The sequence below is a fragment of the Dryobates pubescens genome, chromosome 12, assembly GCF_014839835.1.
Source record: "Dryobates pubescens isolate bDryPub1 chromosome 12, bDryPub1.pri, whole genome shotgun sequence".
Lineage (NCBI taxonomy): Eukaryota > Metazoa > Chordata > Aves > Piciformes > Picidae > Dryobates > Dryobates pubescens.
Genome location: NC_071623.1, coordinates 14962887 through 14990629, shown reverse-complemented (window position 1 = coordinate 14990629; position 27743 = coordinate 14962887). Strand labels below are relative to the sequence as shown.

General features: G+C 36.8%; 2 protein-coding genes across 9 annotated transcripts in view; one reads left to right on the top strand and one right to left on the bottom strand.

Moving 5' to 3' along the window:
* The window catches only part of CASK (calcium/calmodulin dependent serine protein kinase), a 182165-nt gene that overhangs the window by 77682 nt on the left and 76740 nt on the right, over positions 1-27743 (top strand). For 5 of the 8 annotated variants that reach the window (XM_054166058.1, XM_054166056.1, XM_054166057.1 and 2 more), the window contains exons 4-6: positions 2166-2243; positions 3242-3314; positions 24366-24468. In XM_054166058.1, coding sequence (XP_054022033.1) covers positions 2166-2243; positions 3242-3314; positions 24366-24468 — 254 coding nt within the window. Of the gene's footprint in view, positions 1-2165; positions 2244-3241; positions 3315-24365; positions 24469-27743 lie in introns of those variants that run through there. The other 3 variants (XM_054166053.1, XM_054166052.1, XM_054166051.1) reach the window with 1 other exon arrangement.
* LOC104303629 (probable G-protein coupled receptor 34) lies at positions 19200-22718 on the bottom strand. Its single transcript, XM_009904294.2, has 2 exons — positions 22657-22718; positions 19200-20811 (listed from the first exon to the last, which is right to left on the bottom strand). The coding sequence occupies exon 2, from the start codon at positions 20783-20785 to the stop codon at positions 19643-19645; it is 1143 nt and encodes a 380-aa protein (XP_009902596.1). The 5' UTR covers positions 20786-20811; positions 22657-22718; the 3' UTR covers positions 19200-19642.

Sequence of the window (27743 nt, the reverse complement as noted above, 5' to 3'; positions counted from 1 at the left end):
TATCAATGTAATTTAAACAAATTGAAAAACATTTGCAAAGAGATCAGACTGCCACTTCCTGTTATAAAATTTAAGTGAAATATGCTGGTGTGTATGAGTGTGAGTTTAGAAACACATGTTACAGACTATTCTGGTCATTTAATAGAATAGATAGAGTAAAGAAATTACACTCTTGGCATAGCACCTCGGCAACTATTATTACAGCTAAAAATCTTTAGTGCCTCTGGATCTTTATTCATCTGGAGCTCATAACAAGTCAGAGTGATATTCATGCTGAGGGGAGACCTCATTGCTCTCAACAAATACCTAAAGGGAGGCTGGAGTGAGGAGGGGGCAGCCTTTTCTCCTTTGTGTTAAGCAGCTGGACTAGAGGCAAGAGATTCAGTCTGGATATTAGGAAACATTTCTTCACTGAAAGGGTTCTCAAACATTGGAATGGTCTGCCCAGGGCAGTGCTGTGGAGTCACCAGCCTTGGGGGTATTCAAAGCAGCATATGGACCCACTGCTTAGGGACGTGGTTTAGTGTTGACCCTTCAGTATTGGGTCAAAGGTTGGACTGGGTGATCTTCAAGGTCTCTTCCAACCAGATGTGTTCTTTGATTCTGTGACAATGACACATCCTGATTTTTGTTAGTTAATCATACATTTTTTATGTTTGACAGTGTTTGGTGTTGCTCAGGTTTCAATTTTGTTTCTCACCTAGACAAAATAAATTGTTGGGAGGAGATACTGAAAGGGAGATTGACATAAGTGTTTTTTTCCAGTGAGGTAGCTAAATCCAGTTTATGCTGTTCTCATTGAACGACCCCATTGCTGCTATACAGTGCTGTGTGTGAAATTGAGCAGGACATAAAACTGCTGGGGAAAAAACCATATAGATGAGTGATGCAGTGATGAGCAGTCATGATTTGGCAGTGTGGGTTTCTGATTTGTGAGGCTTGTTAAATCCAAAAAAAGGTACCAGTGCTGGAATAACTGGATAGGAAATTTTTTTCTACCTCCTTAAATGAAAGTGCATTTCTTTTGGTCATCCACATGATAGTTTATTTTTGATAAGGATAACTTTTGGATTTATTTGAGGATCAAAGCTTCTGTAAATAGCTTGGAATTCCTCAAGGAGAGTTTTGCATTGCAGGTGTGTAACAAAGCAGAAGTGGTTGTATGCTGACATTCTGGGTAGCTTACCAAAATGCCCCTCATAATGTTGGCTTTGTAGATAACTTGCAAGTTCTGCTGCCTTTTGTTTTCTCTCTTTGAGTCTTTGGTGGAGAGGAAACAGACAAGGTATGAAGGCTGAAAGTTACATGTTATTTTTGCAAGTGCCTTGTTAAGCATGAGTGATGTGATTTTTATTACTCCTGTTAACTCTTGTTACTCTACCCTTGCTCCATCAAGCAATGAAGATTTTTAGATATAAATCTGGTGCTTTGGTTTTAGAAGGAGGGTGGTCTAATTTTAGCCTAAGGGCTATTAATATGAGTGCATCTAAAAGTGTTACCCTAGTCATTGTGGGAAGTTAGCAGAAAGACTGCAGACGATTAGGGAGAAAGAGAACAAAGTATCAAGTACCACAGATAGTGATATAGCGTGTGTGCTGTCAGTGTTTTCAGGTGCCTTCACTGAGGCTGTGAGGTGTGAAATATCTTCGTGGCTCCTTAATTACCCTTATGAAAATGCTGACATGAAGGGCTGTAGTTTATTTCTGGAGTCTTTTTGCAAGTCTTCGTTTAAAACTATGTTTGAGTGAGATTTTTGTACAACTGCAGTCTTAATTATATAGAGACTTGCACGTATAATGCTTTTAAGAACACACTTGTCATGATACCATGCATTAATTATTAACTTGCAGAGCCCTCCTGCACAGGGCATTGACTTCCTGCTGTCTTGCATACCTTGGTCAATGAGCAGTTTGAGCAATAGAAGAAATGTTGGGTTTTGCTGATGCTTTGAGAGAACTGTTGCATGACCTGAGGAGCATAAAATGGTTAACCTGTGGCAACCTGTGTTCTATTAGATAACCTATTAAATGCTGGTATATTTAGTAATGCATTGTACATGTATCCAAAGTATTTTATGTAAGATTTATGTATAGAGTAAGTAGATTTTTATATTTCTTTTAAACATTTTTATGTAATTGATTGTAGTTACCTGTTTTTATCTGCAGTATGGATGGAGCAGATCTGTGTTTTGAAATTGTGAAGAGAGCAGATGCTGGATTTGTGTACAGTGAGGCTGTAGCCAGGTATGTATTACAATTTCATTTAATCCTAAAAGATAAATGGAAGAGAATGAAATATACTGTTGTACAATCTGGTAGCCAAAATTTGGAATACTATAAATAATCCTGTTTCCACAGCCTGAATGTACATTACAGCAATTAGCATAATAAAAGTAGAATTTTGGAGCATTTTGTCATCTATTCATTCTATATTTGAATGGAATTATTGAATAAATTAGTATTTTATATCCAATATTTAATTCTTGGCCTTTTCTCATATGAGATTCTTCATTTACTTTTCTCAAAACTAGACATTTTAGTATTATAGAAACCAGGTTGGGGAAGACATGAAGAGGTTTCTGTTTCAACCTTCTGCATAAGACTGTCAGCATTGCATTTGGATCATGTTGCTCAAGGCTTTGTCCAGGAGAACCTCCAAGGATGGATATTCCACAGCCTCCCTGGGCAATATAATCCTGTGCATAATTATGGTCCTAGGGAAAGATGTTTACTTAAAGCTACCTGAAACCTCCAGAGGTCAAGCATTGCCTCCCTTAAGTCCACCATTAGCGTTATGTTTGATGCAGCACAGGGTGATGTTGGCTTTCTTGGCTTGCTAATATGGTCAGTAATCTGTTAGGTGATCCTTTAGACACAAGGGAGAAAGAATTTAATCTTCCATTTGCATCAAGCAAGCCAAGATGTTAGTTCTGTCCATTTATAAATCAGGCGCCGATAGTCACTTTTTTCCTTTCTGTGTTTCATTATCCCTGAAGGATCCTGAGTTCCTTGTCATGTAAAACAGACTTAATGAACATTTGAAACCTTTAAAAATGGAAAATGCAGATTTTATTCATGATTATTATTATTATAAACACAAACTCCATTCTGCCAAACTCATTATTTAAGGTTAAAGTTGGTTGATGAGTTTTATTATATACAGTTTATGATATACAGTTTATTATATATGTTTACTAACTTTTCATGCAACTTTGTCATCCGTGATGTCTTTGTTTTTTCAGTCATTATATGAGGCAGATACTGGAAGCTCTACGTTACTGTCATGATAATAATATAATCCACAGGGATGTGAAGGTAAGGGGGGGGTTAATTATTTTTTCATTTCTTTACCACAGTAATACAAACCACTGAGTCTTAATTTCCATAATTTAGAGGAAGGGGAAGCTGTAGAAAAGGAAGCTATATTTGCAAGGTGTGAGTTGTTTACTCTTACTGTGTTGTGTGTGATTAAAAGCTTCTCTCTAATTCCATCAATAGAGAACACTTAGGAGGTCTTCATTCACAGATGGCACGTGCATCTGATTGCAAATTACAGTGAAAGTCAGTTTAATTTCTAGGTTATGAATATTAATATAAACTCAGCTTGGTTGTTTTTTTTTGTGGTAAGAACAATGTGTATATAAATTAATTGCATTTTAAAACCTTTTAAAATCACTGTCTTTATTAAATACCATCCTTAGAATTAAATTTGCTGAATTCCACAAGGGAGAGAGAATTTATTCAATGTACCAGTCTAAAGTAGTGTAAACCAACAGACAGTGTTCTATTTTGGCAAAAGCAGTGCAGATACATAACTTCAGGGTTTGAGTGTAGAACTGTTTATCTAACTGCAATATCCCAGCTCTAGATGTCACTGTAGACATTGTTTTGAAAGGAGTTAGACTAAATGACCGACTTCCCAATTAACTAAATGAATGAAAGTGAGTTGATGAAAATCTATAAGGTTGACATAATCATACTGCATTGTTTACCCTCTTAAGCTTTCTGTGAATGTTGTTTCAAACTGCAGAATGTTTGATCATTATCCGAGGCACAGGAAATTTTGCACTTTAGAGTCTCTTTAAGAATTAGGTGTCTTTTAAGCAAGCTTTGTGCTCTCTTAACTTTTACCTGATTAGGAAGTTAGGAATATTTCAGTTTGCTCTAATCTGCTGCCAGAAATTTCACCTTACTTCTTTAAGGCACAAGGTCTAGCAAAGCTTCTGAAATACTGGCTGCAGCCTATGATAAACTCTCTTACACCTCAAATTCACCTCTAAACACAGAACCAAAACCTGAAAGCTTTCACAGGATGGCCTGTAGTTGTGTTAATTTCTGTCACTGCTCTTTGAGACCAGACATTGCTTGGTCCTCTCTATCATTTCACTTCCTACAACACTGCATAAAGGCTTTATAATCACTGACAATTGCATGTTTGCTTAACCTTCAGTTAATACAATCCTGCATTCGTTCACTGCTTGGAATGAAATTATATGATAAAGTAGAAAATGCTAATGCAGGAAGGCAGAAAACTTGGGACAGCTGTGCATCACAAATGCACATAGCAAGAACTTTCTCCCTTACCACATTTATTTGTATTGTGCCAGCCTAGTGCTACAGGACTCAGCCATTCCTTTTATTCTTTCAGAAGCTTGCTGTGTCAGAAGTACCTGAACTACTACTACTGAAAGTAGCAACATTGAAATGGGATCTTTTCCAATACAGAATGTTATGACGCAGGAATTAGCCTCACGTAGGAGAGCAAAAAAAGGGAAATGGGGGTAATGTGGGTCTAAAATGAGAGGCTTGTTTTTTTCCATAAAACCCTTGCTAGAATTTGAGTGCCATTTGTCACTTGTCAGCCACTTTCTCTTGACCTGTCAGCGTTGGATAATAATGAAAGTATTTTGTTACTCAGTCATTAGAAAGTGGTAAGAGGGAGAGGAGCTTAGAGAGAGAACAAGGAAGCAGCAGAAGAATGGCTTATGTCTTTCTTACAAGTCTCAACTTCACCATATTCTGCAATATAGTATTTTTTTCTTTCTTCACATTCAGGAATAAAAAGTAACAAACTGGGTTATATCTGTGGGTTTTCCTTCTCTTAACATAAATACAGCTGAAGATGGTTCCCTTGTGAATGACAACACTTTAATTGCAGGCAGTAATAAATACCTCCAGATTTAATGGAAGTAAAAACAAGTAAACAAAATGCACTCTATAGATGCAATGTTTCTTCAGGAAGGAGAAAAATTAATGGTATGCCTCTGCATCTCTTAATTGCAAAGGATACCACTGATCATTGAGCTTCCTTAAGTTCTGTGCTATGGAATTATTTTAATAATTATGATTTTTAAAGCTGAAAGTCTTGCTTTTGTTACACATAGATGAACTTGAGTATTGCCAATCCCTCTGGCAAGTAATGCGGTGTAGAGTACCTAAAGCAGCACTGTGCATTCAGTGCAGTCAGCATTCAGTGTTTTGAGTTGTTAGAATTTCACTGTTTGGGAGAAGTTGCTCTATCCTTTCTTGACAGTTTCACTGAGTTACCTGTTTAGTAAGAGGATAGACTAGCATTGATACTGGTAGTAAGACTAAAACTGGTACTGGTAGAAGATTTTTGTGCTAGTTACTGGAAGTGGAATGGGATTCAGCTGATGAAGCAGCCTGTTTAAGCACTGTATAAGTTATGAAGCAGGACAGTATTCTATGAAAAGTGCATTTCTTCAGTGTTTGTTGCAGGTTTTTTCACCCTTTTGTTTTTCCAGTAACTTCAATTGATTGTTTTTTATCAGCAAAACATCAAGAGGTTTTAGACATTTGTGAGCCTGTGTTGTGATGCTTATGTAGCATTTTATATAGTTGCAAAATCTTATTATAAAAATACCTTTTAATGTAACTGATACAAGAATAATTAAATCCCATTAAGAGCTTTAGTTGGTGAAGATTTCTCTTCAGTTCACTCAAAAAACTCCAACTTTGCTCGGTGATTTCCGTGTAGTTTGAGTGCTTGTATATGTTTCTGTGATCAGTTAAAGGATATGTGTGCTACTAGAGTCACAGGCAACTTTGCTGGCTAAATGTAGACATCCGAAATTTTTATTGCAGGTTTATCTCCGTGCTTAGGAAACTCTCCTTTGCGAAATGTGATCGTCAAAATAGAGCAAACTTCTAGAGCAAAAATACACAGATTCTGCCTTCTCTGCTGTTAAGATTCAATTCAATATTTCTGTCACTGGAAGCAAGACCACTATTTCCAGAGTAGGACTGAGTGCTATTTACTCTGTGGAGTGTCATATAAAACTCTGCGTTGGTGCCAGTGACTTGAGACTTATCTGTGGATAGATTTGCATGTTGATTTATGCACTATGGAGAAAGCTAAAATAACCATATGAATTCTGAGAACACACTCAGTTACCACTTCTTTCACTGTGTTAACTCCTTGCACTTAGGCACTGCAGATATTTTGCCTGTGCAGCTGAAGTCTTTGCTTCTGCTTTTATCTAGAAAATTACTAAGGCTTGTACATATGTGTCTGTTTATGTAATTGGATATTCAGTTATTTTAAAAATAATCAGAATAGAAGCTATTCTTGAAGAACATCATCTCTTTCCAATCTTTGAATATCCAAACCAAGGAATCTGTTGCATGTGTCTTTCTCTCTCTTCTTTTCACTTTGGAATAGAACCTTTCTGGGAACAGTCAATAACAACAGGTGCTTTTTCTGTATTTTTGAGAAGTTATTAGATGCTTGAGATCCAGTAGCAACTGCTTTGTGAGATTCCATTACATACTAAATTCTTTAAAGGTTATATGGCAGAGGTGGAACTAAGGTGTCCTGTCTGGCTGTGTTTCTCTGAGGAGCATTTCCTCATTCAATGCAGAAGTTAGGAGTCTGCAAGAGTAAAGCTTTCAGTACTTTTTCCTCAATGTTTCTTGAGGGGCTTTCCATCTTGGAGCCATCTTGGCTGTGAAAGCAGCAATCACTAAATTCTGTTCTCATGGGTAACATTATATTAAATAAAATATTACTTTCCTATGATTTTCTGTCTTTTTTGCTTACATCTTTATTTTACTTCTGCAGAACATGAAGGAGCTGTCAAATGATAGGAAGTCTTGTGGTCCCTATTAGAGAAGACCCAATATCTTGTCTGATGGCACCTAGGTTGATTGAGGATACTTGTCATGGAACTTAGGAGTAGGATTGGGAAGACAGAAATGCTTATTACATCTTATTGTGAAATTTTGAGTGAGTGATAGAATTTCTCAGACTATCTAGTATTTTACAGCACTTCTTACACTCAGTAAATTGGTTGAAGAGAAGATTGTACAAGGAAAAAGACCACTATGTAATATTAAAGGTCTTCTGTGAAATGATTGAAAATAATTGAAATCTCTACTTGTCATCATGATATTCTAACTTCTACAGTTCAAAAAACAAAAAAAAAAACCACAAAATCTCCTCTTTTGCATTGCTCTTATGCTGTTAGTGATCATTAAATATGTTATCATTGAATGACTTTTGTATACCATTAGGTAATGAACATTTATGCCTTCCTAATCAAACCATAGAATTTACCTCACAAGATTATACTAGGAGAAATTCCAGTCATTTGTTTTGCCAGTACCAAACATTAGAAAGAACTGCATGTATGCATTTCATTCTTATTTTCTTCACTGAATATTATTGTACATTTAGATATGTTGCACTTTTGTAGCTATTTTGTGCTTTATGAACTCTTCTAGAAATGGTCCTTCACATTGTTGTGAAGGAGGTGGCTTCCAGAGCAGCATGTATTAATCCACCTTTGAAATTAAATAAGTAAGTAGCACTTTTGGGCAAGTACAATATCTTGAGTACAGGAAAGCTGGATACCAACAAGGAAGTCACTGCCTTACCTGTTGAACATGACTGTCATAGATAAGACTGCAAGAAAAATGATTCTTGATGAAGCTACAGAGCACATATAAAACTCATTCTTCTCAAAACACCTGAGTAAAATTGTAGGCCACCAAACTTTCACCTCATCTGTGGGTATTTCAGCTGTGCAAGTTGTCCATCACCATCTAAACTTTCCTTGCAAGTCACCCTGTTGCAGATGTAATTTCAGTAACACTGCCAGAACAGGAAGTGTCAGAGCAAGGTGGTAAATTAATTAAATCTTAAATTTCTGCTGTCCTAGTTCAAAGCTTTAGTAAAGCTTTTTCTGTGAAGGCTAGAATTTTAAAAGTGCATAATTTCCTAACAGACTTTTAGTCTTGAAAAACCAGTTACTATAGCAAAAACCTAATGTGATGGAGATAGTTAAAGTAAATAATTGGTTTTCAGTAAACTTAGAATGTAGTAAAGAGTTTTAGCATCTCGTGATGCATATTCCATTTAAAAAAAAAAGGGGGGGGGCGGGGGGCGGGAAATAAATAACCCCCTAGTCAAATATTCCTGAAAAAAAAAAGAAGCATATCAGTCCTGAATATGTTAATATGTGCTTGCTCTGTTAAGCCATTCTGGAGAATATTTGGCATAAATTTCCTTTTTTTAATAAAGGAAACACATGTCCAAAAGCTGAGACTCTTTTATTAATGATAAAAGAGAACTAGGTCCTCAACTTTAGCCTCTTTTCTGCCTTTTTCCTTTATTATTTTTTTTAGATAGAAAACACTTTCCATAGGTCAAACATAATTCTTTTTTTTCATGGCATGGATAAAGGCATATTACACAGTTCATTGTATAAATTACCTGAATTGATTTGGTGTGAGATTTATTATGGATAATGCTGATTTTACAAGCAAGATAATATTAAAAAGATACTAGTAATATGGTATTATTTGTGTAACTATTTACCACTTCATATCAGTCTGATTTATTTCTACTTACATTTTACTAAAACCTTTCCATATTCCTTCAAATATCAGGAGTCTTCAGTGAAAACATCATCTTTACCTTTGTGGTGTTCTGGTATTGATTTTTTAAACAGGCCATACAGACTTCTCTTAAATGTTTTATCTAGCAAAAGGTATATAACTGGATCTAAAACACTTTTAGCAGCAGCAAGACAAGTAAGGAAGTTTTTTATTTCTACTAGATAGTTTAACTTTGTGCAGTTGTCACCTGGAAGCAGTACAAAAAAAACTGGCCTAAAAACATGATATGGAAGAAAGCAGACAGTTAGTATCATTTGGATGACAAGAATGTTTCTTTTCACTGTGCCATAAATTAGATGTTTTTCACCAATGCAAGTATGTTTTTGTATTTTACTCAGATGTCTGTTAAGACAGTAGTATGACAACAAAACTGTCATAAAGGATGCAAAAAAACATACAGTGGCAAGAGAAGCTGCAAGCATTGAGGTAAACTTACCAGCTTCTATAGTGATGCTGTAGCAGCTGTGAAATTCTCCCTCAGCATTTGCCTGGACATTATTATGTATTATAGCTGCTACTGTTATGCAGAGCACAGTAAGCCATATAACAGTGCACAAATATTTAGCAAATTCTGGCTGACGAAACTTTCTAAGTACACATCTGTGAAAGTTTTCATTGGCTGCTTGAGAATAGTTTGCATCACTGTTTTTCTTCAGTGTTGCATACTGACTTAGAGCAATTAAACATAAGATAATAACTGTGACGTACATACTGACATGCATAATGAGAGTCCCAAAGTTACTTGCTATTCTACAGACTACAGAGCTGTAAGTCCATTGGTACCCTCTTGCAAAATAGGTAGCCAGGAGAGGCATTGTGCTGCATACAAGTAAGTTTGCAGTGACAAGGTTTGACAGGTAAACATACTGTGTTCTTTTTGTGGGGGCTTGCTTTGAAAGTATCCGTGCGGCAAGAACGTTTCCGGTAATTCCAGCAGGAAATAGGAAAGAGTAGATGGCTGGCAGAGCTGCAGTAGTAGCTAACGATGGCTGAAGACATGTTGAATTTCTCATTTATTCTGATATTTCTTGAATGAATGCTCAAAACTGAAATACAATTAAAAGAATTATTCTTCTCTATTCATCAAACGTCTCTTTTATTCGTTGCTCCTAACTGTTTGTTCCCTTTTTGTCTCCCCTACTATTACTAATTGCTGTTTTCCCTCTGGGGTTATCATCTCAAGTTTGCATGAAGTTAGTGTTTGGGTGTTCTCTCCCACTAGATTTTGTGATGTTAAGCCCCAAAGATTTTACATGCATAAAATCTAATAAAGCAAATTAGGAGACAGAAAGTTCAAGATAAGGTCTGACAAGTAACTTTTGTGGTCTTGGTTTACTTCTCAATCTTCTAGAACATCTGTAACCTGCTTTGAAAACCACTTACAGACTATTTTAAGTTAAATAAGCAAAAGAAGCAGAGAGTATTACTTTTATTGCAGAAATGCAGAGTATCCTATACCTCCATTTAAGTACAAATTAAACTGTTTGATGCAGGAATCTGGCTGGACGCACTTATTTTGTGCTGGTGTCTGTATCTAATGTTACTATGTTCAGAGCTCTAGTCTTAAGTGTACATTTTGCATAAACAATTCAGTCTGCATTTCTAAACTTACAAAACAGTTGTTGAAAATTACTTTTTTTTTTTTTCCAAGTTCAGTTTTCAATATTTTCCCAATTTCCAGACTGAAAATAAGAAATCAAAGCTCTATACAATGACTCCATATAAAAACTGGCATTTCAGCTTACTAACTGGTAGTAAAGGAAGATTGTACTGTTGTACAGATACTACTTTAGTGGAGTGTGTCCTAGTTAACTTTTGTTCTATATAAAATCACATGGAAAGAATTAACAGATTTCAAACTTACAGAGTGATCTTTTTATTTTTGTAAAACAGCTGCAAGCAAATAAACTCAGAAACAGAAGGATTCTGTGCAGCTATGATAAAAAGCCCCAGATCCCAAGTTGATTATAAAGCAAAAATTTCTGAAAGTCCTATTTGTAGACTGTTCGACAGCTTTCAAATTAAACTTTTATATCTGCTGCATTTTAGTGTACACTGACTACCATATATATTGCTGAACCAAAATATAACCACCTTTTTTTATTACAACATACTAAAGTCTTTGGTGAATTCAGTTATTTGAAAGTCTAGTTTCCATTTTTGTGTCAATACCCAAATTTTGTCAGGTAAAACAAAATAGTAATTTGAAACTTACCTATGCAAGCTGCAGTCACCTTCTTTTGCAGGGAGGAAAATTTTCTGTCTGATGTCCTTTTTAGCTCCAATGTTGCAATGGAAAGGATGATACTTAAATCTGAAAAGTATGATTAATGACAGTATCTCTCTGACACATGTAGGTTTTCAGAATGTACACTTTTACAGTGTCCAAAAGCAAGTAGGCATTTAAATCTCAGACAAAATAATGTTGTCTCTGCAAAAAAGGCTTTGAAACTAGGTCAGGCTGCAACTCCATTAGCAAAATACAAATAAGAAGATAGTGTGGAAGAGTGATTGCAACAGCCTTCTGGTCATGTAGGTATGTCACAGAAAGACCTTGCAATTGTACTTTCCTCTTTTGGGGGTGGAGGGACTCTTACTATCCTTCTTTATAGGACTGCCCATGTTACAGAGTGGCAGGGGGAGGTGGGGGAGGGAAGGTGCTATTTCATGCATGAAAACTTGTATTTTCAATGACATTTAACTGTTCTTCAGCTGCAGGAGCTGTCATATCAAAAATGCGGTTGATATTAAAATGGTACAAACATTCAATTAATTCCCAAGTTCTTCAAAATGACCTTCACATGCATTCTTTACCTCCATTACTTCTATTTTCTGCACTCTCAAACCATGATCACTTTCTGATTTATACATCTTGATATGCCAATAGGCAGCATACATTGCATTTCACTATTGTACCCAAACAACTTACTTTGTGGCCCAAAAGTACAAAGCCAGTACAAGTTCCCAGTGGTGAAAGGTATTTCAGTTAGCCATTTTATAACCCATATGACAGAATGATTCATTTTATAACCCATATGACAGAGTGATTCATTTGCAGGCTGCCTGGCCACTGTCTCCCCCTTCACCTGCCCAGTCAGCCTCCTGTTTTTTAGTTCCAGTCCCAAACCAAATGGAGACTGGACTCCTCCTGCTGTACAAGAGGGTATATAATGTGGTGGCAGCAGTTGCTCCTTGAAAGGTGGAAGAAAAGGCAGCAGCTCAGTTACCTCTGTCTCCTGTAGCAGTCCTGGCTGTCTCTGTTCTGTGGGAGGCCCCAAGAGATGCACTCAGTCTCTGCATCTGGAAAGGTGAAAAGCAACTGCTGAGGATAGGATACAGAAAAATGCAAGGCCCTGGATATGCCTTTTGAGGGTGCGGAGGATGAAACATAGTGAATAAATGAATAGCATGCACCAAATGTGCAGCAGCCTTTAACTGGAGATTAATTTTGTGGCATTTAATAATACCAAGATAAATCTCTAAAATGGGTTAGAGGTTAGGGGTTAAAGTTAAGATCAGGGTGTACTGGCTAGTACACCAGTGCAATCCATGTTTTCATTTCAAAAAATTGTTTACCAAGTATCTCACCTAGAACTTTGACATTTGGTGCTTAGTTTTGTTGGGGATTTTTTTCTGTAAACATTCAAATTGGAAGTTGTTGGGTTTGTGACTGCATTAACTTCTGCAGCGGATGTGCTACTTGATAACCGGTTTCAGTGGGACACCTATATCAGGAGAGCTGTTGCACAACACCACCGTTTCTCTTCTCCTGCTTGTCTGCTTTCAATGCAGAGGTGACTTGGCATGTGCACACCTCTTCTTCTGACTTGATATAATAGCTGTAGTCAGTTTATGTATTTAATATTGTAAGTACTTACAAAAGCAAAATAATATACACTCACGTTTAAAACTACTCTAGCTGAGTCAAACACGGTACTGAATCAGTGAAGATAAAATATTTGGCAGGTTTGATCTGGCTCTGTGTTTACCATTCACTAATGATTTATTTTCATCTCTGTTAGAACTGCCCTTGTGGTTCATCAAAATAAACCTAGAATGAAAGATCTTATGGGACAAGGGGTTTCAATTAGGACATGGAGTAATGGCTTTAAATGGAAGGAGGGTAGATTCAGATTAGATGTAGGGAAATACTTTACTGTGAGGGTGGAGAGACACAAGAGCAGGTTGCCCAGAGAGGTTGTGAATGCTCTGTTTCACCAGAAGTATTCATGGCCAGGTTGCCTGGAGCAACCTGATATAGTGGAATGTGTCTCTGCCCATGGCAGAGAGATTTGAACTAGGTGATCTTGTAAGGTCCCTTTAAACCCAAACCAATCTGTGGTGTTTGAATTAGGGTTTTATGCAGTATAACTCTGTGGCGTCCTTAGTCATATAGAAATAGGCATATAATGCTGTCATAGCTTCAGTTCTTCGGTGTTTTACAGGCTTCGGGTTGTTGTTCTACATAGACAAAAAATAAGCCAGACAATGCCCTTCAGGCAGGAAAACTTAGTTTCAGGTTGACAGTTCTAGCAAAAATGATGTTCTGATGTTTTTATACCTCAGGTCTTTATCACTGAATACTTTTTTTTCCTTTTCTTTCCTCTCTTTTTTTTTTTTCCCTAATTGCATTCTTTGCATACTTCCAGAGGTATCTTTCACTTTATTTGCTTATAAAAAAATAATAGCTATGTGTTGGTCATGATTTTGGGTTCACACTTTCAATGTGAAAACTGGGTCGATCATCATAGGAATCTTTCTATGTGTTTTTCAGCACCATGCTATCATTTGTGGGTTTTCAAGTTAAAAATGTTTGTGTATAACACTTTTTTGGCTTTTCCAGGTTCTTCTTAAGCTACTGTGAAAACACAAAAGTAGAAAAGCAAAAAAAAAAACCTAAACTGGCAGTAAAAGCAAAACTGATACATAAAAGTTAGATTATTTTGGTTTCAAGGAGTGGAGTTCTGGCTGCAAAATCAATTTTTTGCGGATAGAAAACATTTCTATACAATTCTGTAGCAATTCTATAGATGTGGTAGGTTAATGCCCTTTTCTGAAAACAAAAAAAACCAAAGCAGGGTGGAGGGCTTGCGGGTACTTTACCCTCCCTGCAGGGCGTTTTCCCCTGGGAAGCTGAGTCTGTTCCACTCCCCCCTCCCTGCCCAGCTAGGGTATAAAAAGCAGGACATCATAGCTGTTGGCTCTCCTTCTGGCTCCTGCCTCTCCTGGATGAGAGCTACTGCGGTTGCTGTCCTGCTTCTCTGCCACGTGGTCGGGCCTGATCCTTCTTCCTGCTGCCTCCACACCTCTTCAGAGAAAGACTGGTTTTGTATTACTCTTTTTTGTCCCCCTGCCATCCATCTTTGTTCCTTGCCCTTGTGAACCTTTCCTGTTATTGTTATATATATATTGTTTAAAGAAAATTCTTCACCTCTCTACTTCCAAGCCAACTCCAGATTATTGTTTAGTGGATTTGCTCCTTACCCTTTTCTTCCCTCTCTTTTTGGAGGGAGGACAGGGGAGGGGGGGATAGATTCTCAGCCTTTCCCCCATCTGAGCTCTTAACTCCCAGTTAAGGTGCAAACCACTACAGTAGACTATATGCAAAGGCCTGTAGTGATAGGACAAGGAGCAATGGACTCAAAATAGAGTAGTTCTTTACCATGAGAGTAGTGGAACACTGGGGAAGGTTGCCCAGGGAGGTGTTTGGGGCACCATCCCTGGAGATACTCAAAGTGAGGCTTGACAGGGCTCTGGGCAACCTGATGTAGTTGAGGGTGTCCCTGCTTACTTCAGAGAGGGTTGGACTAAATGACCTTTGGGGGTCTCTTCCAACCCAACATTATCAATGGGTTCTTTTTGTTTGTATACTTATTTGTCCTGTGCAACACAAGTGCCTGCTCTCCTTGATTCCATATGTGCTTTCAGAGAGAGCCTTAAGCGAAAGCATCTGTATGCGAACTTTCTAGTTGCAGGAATAATGAGACTCTCACATGTTTATCAGTGATATAAGATGCACTACTTTATGGTTTTATTCACTGCAGTTGTGAGGGAAATTGTTCCATTTGATTTTTCCATGTTGTTATTGTCAGGATAGTTTGTACTTGTCTGCTGTCATGAAAAATAACAATTTGCAGGTTAAAACCATACTTACAGTTAATTTGAGTGTGGGAAAAAAATAAAGTTGATTTTGTGGTTTAACCCTGGTGGGGAGGTAAAGTCCCACACAGCCACTCACTCACTCCCCTCAGTGGGATGAAGAGGAGAATCAAAAGGGTAAATGAAAAACCTTGTTTATGATTTCTTTCTTCCCCCTCCTTTTCTTGTGGCTGCTCTGCTGCAGAACAGGCTGCTCATTGTGATGCTCCCCCTGCTCCCTCTATCTCGCTCTGGTTAAATCTGCCATTACGTTGAACCCTTTGAGCTGCATGTTGGGCACCAAAAAGGGTTACTGTGGTTTAATCCCAGTAGACAGCTAAACCCCATGCAGCTACTTGCTTACAGCCCCCTCCAGTGGGCTGGGGCAGAGAATTGGTAGAGTAAAAGTGAGAAAAGTCATGGTTTGAAAATAAAGTTTAAAGGAAAAAAAATAAAATAAAATAATCAAAACAAGTGATGCAAAACCCCTGATTGCTCACCTCTAGCTGACCAGTGCCCAACCAATTCCTGAGAAAAGGCAGGTCCAGCAACCTTCCACTTTGGCTTTTATCCTGAGATCTGATATATTTTACATTCATTTCTTAAAATGCCTGTAAGACAATGTACCTACTAATGTATTTGTCTAGTAGCCAGCAGATAAAGAGAGGTGATTCTGCTGCTCTACTCCCTGCTGGTGGAAGCCCACCTGGAGTACTGTGTCCAACTCTGGAGGCCTCAGCACAACAAAGACATTGACCAGTTACAGCAGGTCCAGAGGAGGGCCACAAGAATGGTCAGAGGTCTGGAGCACCTCTCCTATGAAGAAAGACTGAGAGACTTGGGCTGAGAGGCTCCTTTCAGTACTCATAGGGGGTCCATAAAAAAGATGAGGATGTTCTTTTTAGCAAGGCCTATTGCAAAAGGACAAAGGGTAATTGTCTTAAACTAAAAAAGAGAAGATTTAGACTAAATATAAGGAAGACATTTTTTGCAGTGAGGGTTGTGAAACACTGGAACAGGCTGCCCAGAGGCCAAGTGGAAGATGACCCATCTCAGGAAACATTCAAGGTCAGGCTGGATGGGGCTGTGAGAAACCTGATCTAGTGGAGGGTGTCCCTTGCTCATTGTAGCAAGGCTGGAACTAGATGACCTTTAAAAGTCTCTTTAAGCCCAAACCATTCTATGTTTCATCATTCTTAAAGATATAGAAATGACTACCCAGCATGTATGATTCATATGCACTTTGTAACCAGTATTTATTCTCATGACGAGTGTGCTCTCCTTTATACATAGTGAAAAGAGATGACATTTTTGGTACACCAACTGAAATTTGAGGATGTGTTGTCCATGCGAATACAGAAAGAAAACGAGCTTTATGCAGGTTATGAGGAGGTGCATGTTGAGTTAGACTCTAGTTGTAGAAATAAGAATAAGTAGAATGATTTTCATCTTGAAATTCAGCTGAAGACTCAACTAATTGCTGTAGTTTGCCCTGATAGCCCTTAGGAAGTACTTCTAAGACATGAAGTAAGAGACAACATTCAAGTGACTAAGTATATGCTCATTTGTTATGCCACAATGTTGTAACTTTTAGCAGACCTCCCAGGATGCTTCAGGACTGTTTGCTCTTCCGTGGTAACTGTTTTGTGGAGCCTGATATTTTACCCTCAAATTAGGGAAAACTGATGGGGGGGGGAGGGAATTACAAAAATTTTTTTAAATAGTAATGATACCTACTTTTAGTCAGAAGTTATTGTTTCCTGCATGGCAGTGTTGTCTAGTTTCTGATCCTTTTCTGGGCTGACTTTTGTTTAAGTGTGGAAGTCTGTAAGTATTTTCACTTGCCTGGGTGTTTTGGGGGTATTTGGGGATTTTTTGTTCTAACTGCTACTCCCTTAATGTCACACTCTGCCAAAGATCATGCAGTCATCGTACCTGTTTCCCTCTTCTGTGCCATACCTGTTTTACTGACATTGTACTCACTCTCAGGTTTTCATTTCTGAGCTGAAAGTATTAAGCAAACAGCACAGTTACAATTTCTCAGATTTTGTTTTCCTTCTAATTTTAGCAGTCTGTTTTCTCTTTTATTGCTGTTAAGCAGGGATTTATATCTTGAACTTTTTAAAGTTTGACTGCCCTGAATAGTTTTGTGTCGTTTGAAAACTTTGTCGTCTCCTTACTTGCATTTAGTCCAGATTGTAGCGATAAACAAGTTTGTAAACATACCTATTTGCAGAGTTTTGGGGACTATCATGAAGGAAAAACACTATGTCTTTTTAAGCTTTCTTTGTATAACAGTTCTAAACCAAAAACTAACATCTAACATCCTAGGCTGGGCTTATAGTAAGTAATGTTGCTGTAGTCTGACTATACCATATTACTTTTATCCCAGTGCCTTTCAGCTCTTCCAGGGAGCCCCTCTATTACTGATATTTTGGTACATGGATTCCCTCAAACATACCTGTTCTCTTTTACTTTGAGTACCCTATACACCCAAAGTTTGCCTAATTTGGTCTTTATAGGTGCTGTGGATTTGCTTAATACAAACATTAGATTGTAGCTCCCTAAATCTCTTTAAAATATTTGGGTCATATTTGCTGCTTGTGTACAGAGGCTGGTTTCAATAGTAGATAGTACTGTATTGAAATGCTTTTGAAACATTTTAATATGTAGCATGTAGTTCTGGGAAAGTGTTATTCCTCAATATTTCTTCTATTTATTTTTTTTCTGAAACCTTATCTGCTGATACTGTGCATGGTTTCCTTGGTGCTCCTCCTTTACAACCTGTAAAGGGCAGCTGTCATGCAGAACACAATCTGATCAGTGCAAATAGGTATGGATGCTTAGGGCTTTCTTCTGCAAGAAAATACTGACCAGATTTCAGTGTTAAAATTATTAAAACAAAAAAAAAAAACCAAACCCAAACACATCATGATGGGCCAGAATCTTGGACTTGTACTACATCACTATTTTCCTGCTATCCTTCTATGTATCTAGTTGCTTACAAAATACTATTACAATAAGCAAGTAAACATTACATCATTGACAAAATCATTCCCAGAATACCAAAGTGGTCTGTGGAACACATTTCTATTTGCCTTTAAAATTCAATTTAATTTCTGACATTGAAGCCCTGTTCTATTACTTGATCTTTTGAAGAGGTCTATTTTTTGCACTTGTGCAGTGGCCACGAATTGCAAACTTCATAAATAAAAATTTTGTTTTAAGTAGAATGCTTTCTTCAAAAGAATTTTAGAATTCATATTTTGTTCAAGTCACACTATGTCTTTTGTTTCCATCCTGTCCTGTGTTCCCCACCTTGGCCTGGTGATCAGGGTCATCAGTCAACTATTCACAGCAGAAGAAACATAGGCAAAGAAAAAATTATGAGATAATGTGTATAGCTTGTGGGACGATCATTCATAAACTCCACTAGATTCACCCCAGAGATGATGTCATTATGGAGAAACAATACACTGCGTAGGTGAATTACAGAGTACAAGGAACTTGCTCTTCCTTGCACTGTACAAATGTAGAGCCAAGACAGGTCTTACTTCAATGTACATAAAACGGATAAAAGATGGTAAAAAAGTAAAAATAACAAGAGTCAGTCAGAAATTATTGGTCAGCTATCTTAATCATGTGCTGAAATACTTAAGAAAAAAATGCAGTTACCACCATACTTCTATGAAAATGACATTGTTTATAGGAATCTCTCTTGAAGATTAAAATTCATTAATCTGTACACTTTTTTAATTAACAAAAAATGAAAACACAACAAGAAAGAAACTCCAAAAAAGACCAACAAAGCAGAACACTAAATACACTGGCTAGTTACTATAATATGCTTAACATGTTTATGCCCAGTTTCGTCTGAACTGATCTTAAATAAGATCACATAAAAATCAAACTAAGTTTATAGCAGAGATGAAATGCATGTTCAACCCTGATACTCATTGAAATTGAAAATACAAGAAGGAGCTTAGAAGGCTTGAATATTTTCATACTCCGGTTTAATAAAACAAACTGGATGTTCTGTAATTATAACTGAATTAATGGTAATTGTATTCTTCACTTCATTTTTATGCCACACACCTGGCTAAATCCTCAAATATTATTATTTTTTCAAAAAATACTCTTACAAATGTAGTTAAAATTCCCATTCTTTGGAACCTAATAAATCAGAGGATTACATAAAATCTGCAATGGTTTATATAGCTCTTTCAAACAAGACACGGTTTAATTTTTTTGCAAAATCTATTCTTTACAGACACAAGTTGGTAATATTAATGTCTATACACAAGATTCTTTATACAGGTTCAAACCACTTGGTGGAAATCTTAAAGAGTTAGTGTTCTAGTTTAGTCCAGCAGAAGATGTCCGAGAACTTCCTATTTGTTTTCTTGGATAAACAAGAGAAATGCTTCTGAAAAGTAACTTCTCATTTTTGCAAACAGAAGTAAGACTTCTCATTTTTTAACAGGAAGAAAGAGGCAGGATTAGTAGCAGTACAGTATAGCATTTGGTAATCTTCAAATGATGTCCTGGGGTGCCAGAGGGAAACTGGTGTATATTCATTTAGACAATCAAATCAGGTATTTCTTCCTTAAAGAACTTGAGTGAGGAGTGGTGGTAGATAATCGGTCTTGTGTATATTGTCCAAGTTTTATTTCTGAAGTGCTTTCTAGGGTTATGCCTGAATCTCCATGAATTCTTCTGCAAATAAGTTGCAATACAGTCTTACGGACACTACTGGACATTAGGAAATACATAACTGGGTCTAAGCAGCTGTTAAAAGATGAAAATATGAGCATCACCTCGTTGCATTTGTGAATGATTTCCTTCCAGTAGCATGATGGATCCTGTAACTGGGATGTAATGTATACAAACCGGAACACGTGGTAAGGGACAAAACAGATGGTGAAAATAATGAGCACAATGAAGGAATTCCTTGCTGTCTGGCTGTATTTTACTGCATTGGGAAAATTTGCTCTTTTCCTCGAAATTTTCAGAAGGTTCTTGGCAATTTTAACATAGGAAAGAATCAAAAGGAAAAAAACAATCCAAAAAATCAGTACAATAATATAGTTTATAATTGCTTCTGTCTTTGCGTTCTGTTTATTTCGGTAATGAAAGCACATGGTAGAATTGCTGTCCTTACTCTTCAAGAAAGCTGGTGCGACTACTACTATAAATCCTGTTAGTGCAACTGCCCACACCGTGCAGCAAATATGTTTGCTTCGTGTAGTAGTTAACAGTTTAGGGCGCTTCACAGACTTATTTATCTTTATGTAACGATCTAAACTAATTAGTCCCAGCAGTACTATGCTGATATACATGTTCATATAAAATAGGGTGCCTACACTCTTGCATAAAATCAGTCCAAACTTCCAGGTGTTTCTGGAAACATGATAGAGTATTCGGAAGGGAAGACAAAAGATCAGCAGAAGGTCTGCAACAGCTACATTTAGCAAGTAAACTTGGATAGAGTTCCTTTTCTGATGAATGCACAGAAAAGCAAACAGGGCTATCATATTTCCAACCAATCCAATGACAAAAATAATGGAGTAAAAAACTATCAAAGCAAGTGACAGGGAGTTTTCATCTAAGGGACAACTGGCATTGTTTTGACTTTCTGATGCATTTCCGGCTGGGTTAGTTTGGTTACTCCAGAGGACTTCCTTGTATGGAGTAATGGTCAGTAGATCAGCTGAAGCTGTAGCCATCATTTGTGAGGATTTTTTTTTAGTCTGTTCTGTAGAAAGGCAAAGAGAAATGTTAAGAATGAAATCTCCACTGGATCATTTTCATGCCTGTGTTTGCTTGATTGTGTACAGTCCTATGTGATGTAAACATAACAGGCAATAACTAAAACAAGTAAACATACCAAAGTATTGCTGTAGCTGAGTAGGACTTTCAGCAAGATCTAGTAATACAGTCTAAGTCTAGAATAATCAGTTTTTCTTCATGTGAAATAGATAAGAACAGATGGTAGAGATTCCTCATACAGGTAAGTTTTTGTAATTACATCTTTACTACTGTCTTACATTGCTTTAAAAAGCAACTATTCTGTTTTCCTACAAACTTTAGAAATTTACATTGCTTTATCTGCAAGTAAAAATATTTAAGTTCAGATGTTAGGATTAGTCTTTCTAACACAGAAAAGTTTCTAATTATGATGCAAAAATGGGCTAGCATAGATGAGTGAAGTATTCTCAGTGTTGATACAAAGTACATAGAAAAATACCCCAACTGTTCTAAATTCACCAATACTATTTTAAATAAGTATCTCTTGCATGCAATTCTCAAGTTCTCAGTTTGAAAAGCAATTTTCAATATGAAATATTGCATGGTCAAATAAGTAACACTGTGAGTCAGTACTGTAGCAGTAGTTTGTTATAAATAATTTATGTCTTCCTGTAAATTTAGGGGTTTTTTTCCCATGTTTTTGATTGTTCACAAAGAAACTAATTATTAGCTGAAAACCACATTAATGCAGTAACAGATTGTTTTCACATCTTTCTTGGTTTTATGTCTAAGATTTTAATTTCACTGAGCTTATTTTTTGAACCAAATAGGTATAGTCTGGAGGGTGAAGGTCAGCCCTTGACCAAAGAAGGATAATCTGAGCTAGTGTAAGATGTCCCTGCCCATGGCAGGGGGGATGGAACTGGATGATCTTTGAGATCCCTTCCAACCCCGATGATTCTGTGAACTAAAAATGTGTGTGGTTAGGAGAGCAGGATAACAGTGAGCTGTTAAGAAAGATGGTGATTGCTTAGCAATGGCATACTTATGTCCTCAAGTTCTATGTCAGAATGATAAGAGACTCCATAAATGAGGGTAATTAAAATCATTTTCTTTAAAGGGGCAAGATGTTTTCCCCCTATCTCACAAGAACTTCATGATTGGTTTTGGTACTTAGTTGTCCAATAACAGTAACAAGAAAAGGAACAACTAAGCACTGCAGAACTTTCAAGCAGTTTTTCATTTGTGTGCTAGGTCTTAAAAAATGCAAATTTGCATTTTAAATACGTGGTAGCTACAGCAGTGAAAAAAGCAGCACTTTAGATAAAATTCTTACTAAGACCTAATATGGATACAGTATCTGAAATATTGAAAGGACAGTCTAAAATATTTTAGCATCTTATGTTGCCTGACCTTACAATTGCATTGAATTTGTACAGTATGTGAGCATTTTCAAAACCATTTCCATTTTCCTATTTGCCGTTTCATACTGTCAGGTCAAGAAGGAATTTCAAAAGTTGAAGTGAAAAATGTGATGCTTTCACATACCTTTTGAAACTTACTGCTATAATTTCTTATTTATGTTGCTTTTCTATAAAAATGCTTGGTATCATAACTTGGACAAGTGCTGAGAAGCTTTAGGTTAGAGAGAGAGGAAAAATCAATTACACTGCAGATACATTAGAAATGTTTCTTCTAGCTGTCATAGGTTTTGTCAGATCCAAGCAAGCAAGGCAGGCTTAAACCTTACATGTATTTAAGAAGAGATTTGAAGGTCCTTACCTTTGCAGCTAAGAGAAATTTTAATAGCAATTTGTTGCAACCTAGTTTAAGTATAAAAGGAGCCACTTACCACATATATTAAGAACTTCTGCTGATTTTCAAAACCACTAGTGAAGATGGGGAGGAGTAACATGCAAGTCCTCTTATTAGAAAGCTAAAGCATCAGCTTCTCTGTGAAAGAGATAGGAATCAGCTGACACAGTACAATTAGTGACAAGGGGAAGTTCAACTAGTGTTGCAACTGTTCCTTTAAAATATATTTTTAACTGGCAAAACTCAGTTTATTAAAATTGTGCATTTTGCTCTTGATCTGGACCTTGGTGGGAGAGATTCTATAATACAGTTTTCTCTGTGTTTCACTCTGAATTGGTAATTTGAAAATTTTTTTGTCTTAGAAACTTTGTGGTGAGCAGTGTCAAGAAGTTTCCTTTTTGGATGACAGTGAATTTGGTACAGCCTGTCTTCTTTTCTAGTACTGTAGTGAAAATAGAATCAGTTTTTCAGTTGTAGGGTAAAGATAAATCAACACCACAGTGTGCTTTATGCTTATGTCTTTTGGTTCTCCCATCTACCTTCCTGCTTACATGGTGCTAGGAAGATTTGGTGCTAGGATCTTTTTCACTCAAGGTGACAGTGATAAGAGAATGTGAAAGTGCCTGCAGTGTGCAGCTTAACAATTTCAGTAAGGCAGAAGTGAAATACAATATGCAAAGATAATACCACTTGGTAATACTGTTTTTAATAGATTGCAGGGGGTTGAAAATTGCCTGTATAAATTGCAAATTTAAAAATGGATTCTCATCTAATTGAAACTTTTCAAAAGAAAACGTGGATGGTTACAGGTGAAGGTTTCACACGTAGTCAGACAGCTTGATGTAGCTCCTTTATGCTATTTTGAGTTCCTAGTTTTGTAATTTAAGTGATCCTGTGTTCTCAAGAAGCAGTGTACAAATTTGACACTCTTCCTTTTAAGCAGTATTGGTTGACTGCAAAGGGAGGCTTTGGGTAAGTGCAGGAAGTCATTCCATATTAAATGCAGTGCTTTGGCTACCTGTATTAAAAAATAAATCGTGTTGGTACAGATTTTGTCTTTGTGTTGCATCTTTCTACACCAGTCAGTATCCATCCAAATTGTTGTATAATATTATTCCATTTTAGTATGTTATGCCTAACTCTAATTAGTAGAAAGACTGTGGAAAATTAAAGGTATGGATGACTGTCCCTGGAATCCAGTTTAGAAACTTAACCAATTTTCCTCCTCACTGGAAGATTTATTAGAAGCATCCTTTTCTTTCCTGCAGTTGGAAGGGTATCAGTGAATTCTGTGATTAAGGCTCAAAGTAATGGGTTTTGTTCTCTATGTGAAAGATAAGATCACAAAAAGTGTATCATATGCAGGATATTTCTGCTGGAAGATTGAAGCAGTGTAAGACATCAGGGTGAAAGATTAAAGGTGAAAAAAAAATAAGACATTAATTAAAAATAATACCAGGTAAGAAATGATAGGCATTATTTTTTTTTGTCTCCATTTTAGTATGATTTCACATTGTGTTCCTGTAAGTCCTGAAAGGATTTTTCTATGCTTGGGACAATTGACAGTGAAGTCAATGAAGAAAGAGGAGTCCATGCCAGGAAAAAAACATACCTGAAATACAGAAATCCTTTCCAAAAAACCCAAACATTTTAGCTTCTCATTGGAAATCTATGACAACAAGTTCTAAAATACAAATTGTATTTCTCAAATGATGTAATAATTTTTTGGGGTTTTTGTCTTTTCAGCCACACTGTGTACTGCTTGCCTCAAAAGAGAATTCAGCCCCAGTAAAGCTTGGTGGTTTTGGGGTAGCAATTCAGTTAGGAGAGTCTGGGCTAGTTGCTGGAGGTAAGAAATTTTCCTTCAAAGTTACATAATATTATACATGTTTTTACTGCAGAGTTCTGTTTTTCTGACACAGCCTGGCCTGCAAAAAGAGCTCAGAAATAATCTTTCACTAAAGACTTTTTAACATTTTAAATGCACACAGTTAAGCTAAATTGCTAGTAAAATGTAGCATTGTGTGTATGCATAGAGAGTATTAAATCCCTCTAAATTATACTCAACAGGAGCTTATGCTGGTGTGATCAAAATACAACTGAAAAATATGAAAGAATTTTCTACTTTAATACAATCTTTGGCATAATTCTTCTGTGCTTGACAAATCAAAACAACTAAGAGTGCTATCAGGATTGAAATGTATGTCAAAGCATTTGAGTAGGGACTTGGTACAGCATCATCAGTACTCTCCTGTGTTTCTTAGACAAATTTGACAGAATTCTATGCTGTTTAATAGCAAAATCTTACTACTTTTCACATGACTCTTTTCTGTGTTTTAATATTTCATTGTAATTATTGAATAAGACATCAATATCTTGATACGTATGTATATTTTTTGACTGTGTTTTGTTTCCTGTGGATTTTATTTCCTCTAGCTGCCTTCCATGTTGTTCCAGACAATAGGGTTATGCTTTAATCAGCCTGCACAGATGAAGACCCAATCAATTTTCTGATGCTTTCATTACCAGAGTAGGAGACCACAACAAAAAGATTTTGCCAGCTTTAATTTTTCTCTTCACAATGACTAACTTCCTCCCAATACCATGTTTCTTCAAAAACTCTGATTTCCTAATCGATTTACTTGAGGATATGCACCAATCTGGCTTTTATGTGCTCTTGAAAATAAAAGGCAAATCCAATATAAAAATACCAACAGCTTCGGATCCCTTCCTGATACCCTGAAAATATCCTAGTGCATTACTACCTAGATGCATCTTTTCCAAAGAAAATACCCATTTGGTTATGCTACTGTTGTTTCCTTAATGAAAAAAGTCACTCCTTTGCTTTTCCAGGATTCCTCACATTTTCTGTACCTCAGCTACTGCTTTTTTTTTTTTTTTTTTAAAGTGATAGTTCATACACTTTTGTTTATGATTCATTTTTCTTTTTATTGTTGCTGAGCAACTTTATCCATGTCTTCTGTTTCAGCTACTCTTCTCTGGAGGTAGTCAGACACAGTGTATTTTCTTTCAGACTGCTAGCTGTCTTGCAAGAAACTTTCAAGTTCAACTTGGGGGGAAAAAAAACAACCCACATTTTTACCCAAAGTTGACATGGCCTTCCATTCCTGTTACCATTGCTGTTCAGTGATCCCATTTGTCATTCATGTGCTCAACTTCCAGGCAGTTAAAACTGATAGTCTGGTCTTGTCCATTCCTTTTTGCTTCTGTTTGCAGTACTTACAGAATCTTCTTTCTTAAACTTCATCAGTATAGTATTTCTCTGTATCTTTTGCCTGAACTGTGTCAACTTTTGCCATATCAGTTTGCCTTCATTTTATTTTTTTTTTTTCTGTCAACTGTCATTTCAAATTCATAGCCCTCTCATTAGCTCTGGTTACTTTCAGCTGCAAATTCCTCTCACTTTCTGGGATACCCATGGTAATTCCACGTTATTTATATACCATGGAAGGTCTCAGTTCTAATACTTATTTCAGGCTTTTTCAACCTTAATAGAGCTCTCTCTTTCTTCTCATCTCCCATTCCAGTCATTATACCACATAGAATTGTTAGGGTTGGAAGGGACCTCAAGGATCATCTAGTTCCAAGCCCTCTGTTATGGGCAGGGACCCTTCACACTAGATCAGGTTGCTCAGAGCCACATCCAGCCTGGCCTTAACCTCCAGGGATGGGGCTTCTACAACCTCCCTGCACAACCTGTTCCAGTTTCTCACCACCCTCATGGTGAAGACCTTCTTCCTAACATCCAGTCTGTACAGATACATACTGTATCTGTTATCTGGCAATTCTTTTCCTTCCTTCTAGTAATATCTAGAGATAGACAGTCCCCTACATGCACATGCAAGAATTTATTTCTTCAGTTTTACAATATCACCTCATAGATGTTACATGAAAGTTAACAATACTTTGTTTGATCTGGGCTATAAATTTCTTGTAAAAAATCAGTGCACTATGTATTTTTTGAGGAAATTATCCATATGCTCCATGGATAAGTTTTTGATTGTAGTAATAATAATGGTAAATTGCAGGGACTACTTAATTTCTCAATGCTCTCCTAAGTAAAATAGAAACTCTTTACGGAGACGTTCCAGCAGTATAATAACCATCCTGTTCACTTTAACTTTTTTTTCTAATTTTTAGTTGAAAACATTGATTCAGCTTAACATAGTCAATTCTTTTCCTTTCAGCATGGCATGTATTGGGTGGCTAACACATTAAAAAAATAGAATTCTCTATTAAATAAAGCTATAATTACATCTTTTACTGACCTAAACCCCTCTGTGCTTCTAACCCATTTCAGAACACTTTCAAATGTTCACAATACTGAAAGCACACTGTGTAGTCACAGGAAGTGTAATACTTACTAATCCTTTTACATGTAGGTAATAGGTATTACTGCAATTTCCCAGCAGAATATACTCACTACTAGTGTAAATCCCTGTGTAGATGGCTCTGGTGTTCAACAACATAAATCTTTCATCTTTCTTTATTATTGGTGCTGTGGTTTAGTCATGAAGTCTGTGGTGACAGGTTGGACTTGATGATCTTTGAGATCTCTTCCAACCTTGGTGATTCAGTGATTCTGTGTTGCTTGGAGTAGTTTCTCTTTTAAATCAGAAAAGATTCTATTCTAAATCAGAAAAGGACAGCTTTCCTTTAGAAAAAGCATATCAACATTGAAAGCCATGTAACAGTAGTGCAGCTCAGCAGTCAGTGATTTGATAGAGCAATCTCAGGTTATAATCTCTGTCTTCTTCTGGTTTTTCTTTCAGAGTGTGGTATGAATTGTCACAATATTTGCTTACATCTGATAAATATGATGTCACATTTGAAGTATCTTGGATGCTAAATCTTGGGATTTTTATGTAGTATATGGTATAAAAATCTGAAGGAACAAAAGCCACTGAGTCCACAAGTGCTATTTCCTCCACTTAATCTCCCAATTTTCTCCTGGCTTCAAGTAGTGTAAAGTAACTATAGGCCAGAGACGGGCAACAAAGCTGGGGAGGGGTTTGGAGCACAAGCCCTGTGAGGAGACGCTGTGGGAGCTGGGGTTGTTTAGCCTGGAGAAGAGGGGAGACCTTATTGCTCTCTACAACTACC

What these genes read in the sequence shown, in the direction of transcription:
- LOC104303629 (XM_009904294.2), bottom strand. Translation starts at nt 20,785, where the DNA reads ATGATGGCTACAGCTTCAGCTGATCTACTGACCATTACTCCATACAAG.